General features: G+C 51.7%; 1 protein-coding gene across 1 annotated transcript; it reads left to right on the plus strand.

Annotated features, from left to right (window-relative positions):
* The first annotated feature begins 1,268 nt into the window (after positions 1–1,268).
* LOC123186455 (cytochrome P450 94C1-like) lies at positions 1,269–3,817 on the plus strand. The gene has a single exon (XM_044598218.1). It carries the CDS (start codon positions 1,313–1,315, stop codon positions 2,831–2,833), a length of 1,521 nt encoding a protein of 506 aa, XP_044454153.1. The 5' UTR covers positions 1,269–1,312; the 3' UTR covers positions 2,834–3,817.
* Positions 3,818–6,499: the final 2,682 nt, after the last annotated feature.

The following is a 6,499-nucleotide window of genomic DNA, read 5'->3' on the forward strand; positions in this document are numbered from 1 at the left end:
AACATGCCAAGATTCATGCAAACACAAACAGACATGGATCCACGCGTGTGGGTGAGATGCAAACGCTTATGCGTGTGGGCATTAGTTTTTCCGTTATTTTAAGATCGAACGCATCGCACTTGAGCGGCATGTCACGATCCTCGGCGTATGTATCCCATGGATCCACGATGGAACTCCGTGCACGTGCGCGTTAGGTCAGAAGAGAACTTGAGCGTGAGCGGTTGCCATGGATCCACGATGGAGCTATGTACGGATGCATGTCCCTGCTAATTATATCGGCGGCGTTGTGTTGTGTGTGGCGGCAACAGGGTCTACGACGACGAACGAGACGATGTGAGGTGCCAGCTCTGGCCTTGGTTGGGGTGTCCGTCGGGGGAGACGACCGATGTGGAGTTGACCTTTGCTCATGAAATGGAATTGACGTGTGGCCAGCCGCACCGGCAGCGATATGTAACCATGCATGGGATGGATGCCCATGACCACAGCGCAAGAAAAGGAAATTAAGCTGTTTCATGTCGGGCCTTGCCTTTCCAGTTTGTCCCAAGAAAACAAAATCAATGCTCACAAGTGCTACTTGAAGCATTTTGAAGCACTGGTTTATTTTTTTTACCACGTATTTCACGAATGTGGCCTAATGTTGAAAATTTACAAACACTTGAAATATTTGTTAAAATTTACCAAAAAAATTCAGAATTTTTTATTTTTTCTAATTTTTTAATTTACTGTTCATTGAAGCTCATTTGAGCTCGAGCTCAGAATGGTACTTTCGACAATGTCCGAAGTACTTCCAAAAAATGGAGATCAACTGCTAATCTACTATGGTCCGAAGGAGACACTGCATAGCATGGGGTAGTAGACGTATAATTTCACCACGTGGAAGCAAGACTGCAATTCTTTTTCGGGCGACCATCAGATCTAGTTTAGCAATTCTTGTTTCAAAAAGAAAAAGATCTAGTTTAGCAATTTACTAATTTTCTCTAAGAAAAGCTTTGTTGATCTTTGTTGATCATTCATGCACGCACAGGCACAACACTCCGAAATGAAAAAAGTGGAGCCAACAGCTCCTTAATTCGAGAAAAAGGAACGGGCCCAACTGTCATTATTACCCGGTATGTTCAAAGCATTGGCGCACGTACTCCATGTGTTTCCTCTTCCCCCGTACGCCCATCATGCTCCATGTGCCCCAACTCCATGGGAGTATATAGACAGAGGCAGCCTGCTTGACTCTCCCCACACCAAGCTTACATCGATCGTCTCCTTGACTCGTGAGTCGTGACTCGTGACTCGTGAGCAACTCATCCAAGAGAGAGCAATGGATGATGCCGTGGAGCTATCATGGGGGGCGCGGTGCTTGGGGCTGGCCTTCTTCAGCCTGTCCATCTTCTCGGTGGCGCTCGGCGCGGTGCTCCTGCTCGTCCGCCGGTGGCCCAACCCCTGGTGCGGCTGTCACGTGTGCCGGGCTTACCTCACGGGGTCGTGGGCCAAGGAGTTCACCAACCTCGCTGACTGGTACGCGCACCTGCTGCGCGAGTCGCCGACGGGCACCGTCCAGGTCCACGTCCTCGGCTGCACCGTCACCGCCAACCCGGCCAACGTCGAGTACATGCTCAAGACCCGCTTCGACAACTTCCCCAAGGGCAGGCGCTTCGCCGCGCTCCTCGGCGATCTCCTCGGCGGTGGCATCTTCAACGTCGACGGCGACGCCTGGCGCCACCAGCGCAAGATGGCCAGCCTCGAGCTCGGCAGCGTCACCGTGCGCTCCTACGCCTACAAGATCGTCGCCCAGGAGGTGGAGACGCGCCTCCTGCCGGTCCTGGCTGACGCCGCCGACAAGGGCAAGGTTGTCGACCTCCAGGACGTGTTCCGGCGGTTCGCCTTCGACACCGTCTGCAAGATCTCCTTCGGGCTGGACCCGGGCTGCCTCGACCTCGACATGCCCATGTCGGACCTAGCCAACGCGTTCGACGCCGCCTCGCGGTTCTGCGCCATGCGGGGCGCCGCGGCCTCGCCGTTGGTGTGGAAGATGAAGCGGATGCTCAACATTGGGTCCGAGAGGGAGCTTAAGAAGGCCATCAAGCTCGTCGACGACCTCGCGTCGGCCATGATTCTGCAGCGGCGGAGTCTGGGTTTTGACAACAGCCACGACCTCCTGTCCCGCTTCATGGCCTCGGACGTCGCCATGGACGACAAGTATCTCCGCGACATCGTCGTCAGCTTCCTTCTCGCCGGGCGGGATACGGTCGCCTCCGCGCTTACCACGCTCTTCATCCACCTGCACAAGAACCCTGAAGTCGCGGCTGCCATTCGCGCGGAGGCCGGCGGCGAGAAGCCGTCCACCTATGAGCATCTGATGAGCCTGCATTATACCCACGCAGTGCTGTTCGAGAACATGCGGTTGTTCCCGCCGGTGCAGTTCGACTCCAAGTTCTGCGCCGCCGCCGACGTGCTCCCGGACGGCACCTACGTGGACGGCGAGTCACGCGTGATGTACCACCCGTACGCCATGGGACGCATGCCGAGCATCTGGGGAGCCGACTACGAGAAGTTCCGCCCCGACCGGTGGCTCACCGGACCCGGCGGTTCGTTCGCGCTGGTGAACCTGTACAAGTACCCGGTGTTCCAGGCCGGCCTCCGCGTGTGCCTCGGCAAGGAGCTCGCCATAACTGAGATGAAGGCGGTCGGCGTGGCCGTGGTGAAGGCGTTCGACGTGGACGTGGTCGGAGAGAACGGCCGTAGGGGCTGGGCGCCGACGTTTGTGCCGGGGCTCACGGCGTCCATCAGCGGCGGGCTCCCAGTGAGGATCAAGCGCGCTTCGATGCAGACCGCAGAGTAGTTTTTAGCGTGCGTGCATTAATTGATGCTTGATTCACAGTTTTTTTTGAAAGTACGCTTAGGCGTACCATAGCTTTATAGAAGGCAGAAATGAAATTACAAGAAGCTACCACTCGTTACGAACAACGAGCGTAGCACACACCACACCACTCACGACCAAGATTACAAGCGGACAACACCGCAAAGCAAGCTACAACACAGAAGAGCCTATCCTCAGCTGACACACACACCGCATCTCGACCGACGCCGGACACCTCCGAAGACCACCACTTTCCATAGAACATCGCTTGTCGACGCACCATCCACTCTGAGCGCCTAAGAGGAAATGGCAAGTGGAAGGCGGGACTTGCTCCGATCTAAGAGAAGCACCTTCTTGAAGACACCAGCGATGAGCGTACATAGCGCCGCAAAGAATCAACAGAGGACAGCGGTGAACACCGAAGGAGAGCAATAAGAACCCGACCATGTCTCCACACACAAAGCTCCCAACAGAGATACAACGTCGAGGACGCCGCGAATGTGTCGATCCAACATCGAATCGAGGCTTTCGCCCGGAGACATCCACCAACTCCAAGTGAGCGAGGGGCATGGCGCACACACCTCGGCGACGCCTTCAAGAAGGAAATGACACCCACAGGTGCCATCGCCACCGGCCCGGCATAAGCCAAGCAGGATTTTCATCCGCGGAAACGCACATCACCACGCCTCCTGGAAATGGGCTACACCTTCCAATTTGCCTCGCACAGCCGCCACCGCAACTCTAAGTCGAAGTAGCCGCAAAGCTGAGGACCGACGACCCGCTGCATGACCAAGAAGAACCCGGCCACCGCACCAACTCCCAGCCTGAACAAGAGACTGCAGCCACCCCCACCTCCGGCAGGGTCCATGACCGTCCGCAACTGCCTACACCCACTCCAAAGGCTGGCCTTGCGACGGACGGACCCGCTCCTCCACGAAGAACCAAGCCGCGCCACCGAGAGAGCCCCGCCACTCACCTGTAACGCCCTCGATGCGGCTATATCTCCCATGTGTCGAAGCACGACTTAGAGGCATTACCACATTGAAAGCAATGTCGCAAGTGAGGTAATCTTCACACAACCCATGTAATACAATAGGGGAAAAAGATACATAGTTGGCTTACAATCGCCACTTCACACAATACATGAATAAAGCATTATATCATCCAAATACAATCAAGGTCCGACTACGGAACCAAAATAAAAGAAGAACCCCAAATGTGACAAGGTCCCCGATCGACCCGACTGGGCTCCACTACTGACCAACTGGAAAACGGAACAACATAAAGAACATGATCTTCATAGAGCTCCTCCTTGAGCTTGGTTGCGTCTTCTGCACAATTCAACGGCACCTACAAGCTGGTTTTGGAAGTATCTGTGAGTCACGGGGGACTCAGCAATCTCGCACCCTCGCGATCAAGACTATTTAAGCTTATGGGTAAGGTAAAAGTATGAGGTGGAGCTGCAGCAAGCGACTAGCATATATGGTGGTTAAACATACGCAAATGAGAGCGAGAAGAGAAGGCAAAGCACGATCGAGAAACTATGATCAAGAAGTGATCCTAGAACAACCTACGTCAAACATTACTCCAACACCGTGTTCACTTCCCGGACTCCGCCGGAAAGAGACCATCATGGTAACACACGCGATTGATGTATTTTAATTAAGGTCAACTTCAGGTTTTCTACAACCGGATGTTAACAAATTCCCATCTGTACATAACCGCGGGCACGGCTTTCGAAAGTTCAAAACCCTGCAGGGGTGTCCCAACTTAGCCCATGACAAGCTCTCACGGTCAACGAAGGATATTCCTTTTAGCGGGAAGACCCGATCAGACTCGGAATCCCAGTTACAAGACATTTTGACAATGGTAAAACAAGACCAGCAAGACCACCCGCTGTGCCGACAAATCCCGATAGGAGCTGCACATATCTCGTTCTCAGGGCACACCGGATAAGCTAAGCGTACAGGAGCTGACGTAACCCAAGTTGCCAAGGGAAGGCCCTGCACGGTGCTCTAGTTTGGACCAACACTCAGAGGAGCACTGGCCCGGGGGTTTAAATAAAGATGACCCTTGAGTCTGCAGAACCCAAGGGAAAGAAAAGGCTAGGAGGCGAATGGTAAAACCAATGTTGGGCCTTGCTGGAGGTGTTTTATTCAAGGCGAACTGTCAAGGGGTTCCCATTATTACCAAACCGCGTAAGGAACGCAAAATCCGGGAACATAACACCGATATGAGGGAAACTAGGGCGGCAAGAGTGGAACAAAACACCAGGCATAAGCCCGAGCCTTCCACCCTTTACCAAGTATATAAATGCATTAATTAAATAAGATATATTGTGATAACCCAACAAGTAAACATGTTCCAACAAGGAACAACATCTCCATGTTCCAACATGGAACAAACTTCAATCTTCACCTGCAACTAACAACGCTATAAAAGGGGCTGAGCAAAGCGGTAACATAGCCAAACAACGGTTTGCTAGAACAAGGTGGGTTAGAGGCTTGGTTCAACAATATGGGAGGCATGATAAGCAAGTGGTAAGTATCGCAACATAGGCATAGCAAAAGAGCGAGCAAGTAGCAAGCAAAGATAGAAGTGATTTCGAGGGTATGATCATCTTGCCTGAAATCCCGCAAGGAAGAAGAACGAGTCCATGAAGGAGACAAACGAACGAAGGCGAACGAGTCCTCACAAACGCGACATTACCGGAACCAACCCGAAGAAGCACACACCGGAAAGAAGCACACAACATAGTAAACAACCAACACATGAATATGGCACGGTGCGGAAACAAGTATGATGCATGTCCGGTTTAATGAGGCATGGCGTGGCAAAGTGCACAAACAATCCTACAAATTAAGTGGAGCTCATTATGCAACTCCGTTGCATATTGACGAAACCCCACATGACTTATTTAGTTTGATCTTGTTTATGTACCCAACAATAATAAATGTTGTTAAACATGGCAAGAGGGTGAAGCAAATGAAAACTACCTATCTAGGCAAGCCTAAATGAGGCCGAAGACAACGAACAACAATTCCGAAAAATCCTCATATGCATATATTAGGTTTGGTACTGTTCTTCCCTAAACCAAATTTTATAGTTGTTAAACATGCAAGTTGATGCCACCATGTTAAACTAGGCAAAATTCCACCCCGTTTGCATATAAAGTTTATTAGAAACCGAGCTACGGTTATTTAGTTATGAATTTAAGCATTTTAGCAAGTTATTTAAGCAAATTTAAACAAACAGCATCTTAAACATTTTAAACATGGATGAAAATGAGATATTATGAAACTAGACAAAATTCTAAGCAAGTTACATATATAAAATGTTTTAATCTGATGCACGGTTATTAAGTTATTATATACATGAATATGGAGGGGTTTTCTGTAAATCTGCTAATTCCCTGGAAATAAGACAAATTCGCAGACCGAAAAAAAAACTACATTGGGACGAAACTGCTGGGCGCTGGGGCGCTCACCATGGGCTTCAGCCCGTCGGTGAGGAGGTGGAGGCAGGCCGCGGGGCGCAGGCTGGGCCGCGAGCGAAGCAGACGAGGCCTCGCGCAGCGAGTGGCACTCGTCCAGGCTGGCGCTAGGCTGGTCAACGCGGGGCGCGGCTCCATCGTCCTCCTCTCGAACG

This window comes from Triticum aestivum, chromosome 2A (genome assembly GCF_018294505.1).
Source record: "Triticum aestivum cultivar Chinese Spring chromosome 2A, IWGSC CS RefSeq v2.1, whole genome shotgun sequence".
NCBI lineage: Eukaryota > Viridiplantae > Streptophyta > Magnoliopsida > Poales > Poaceae > Triticum > Triticum aestivum.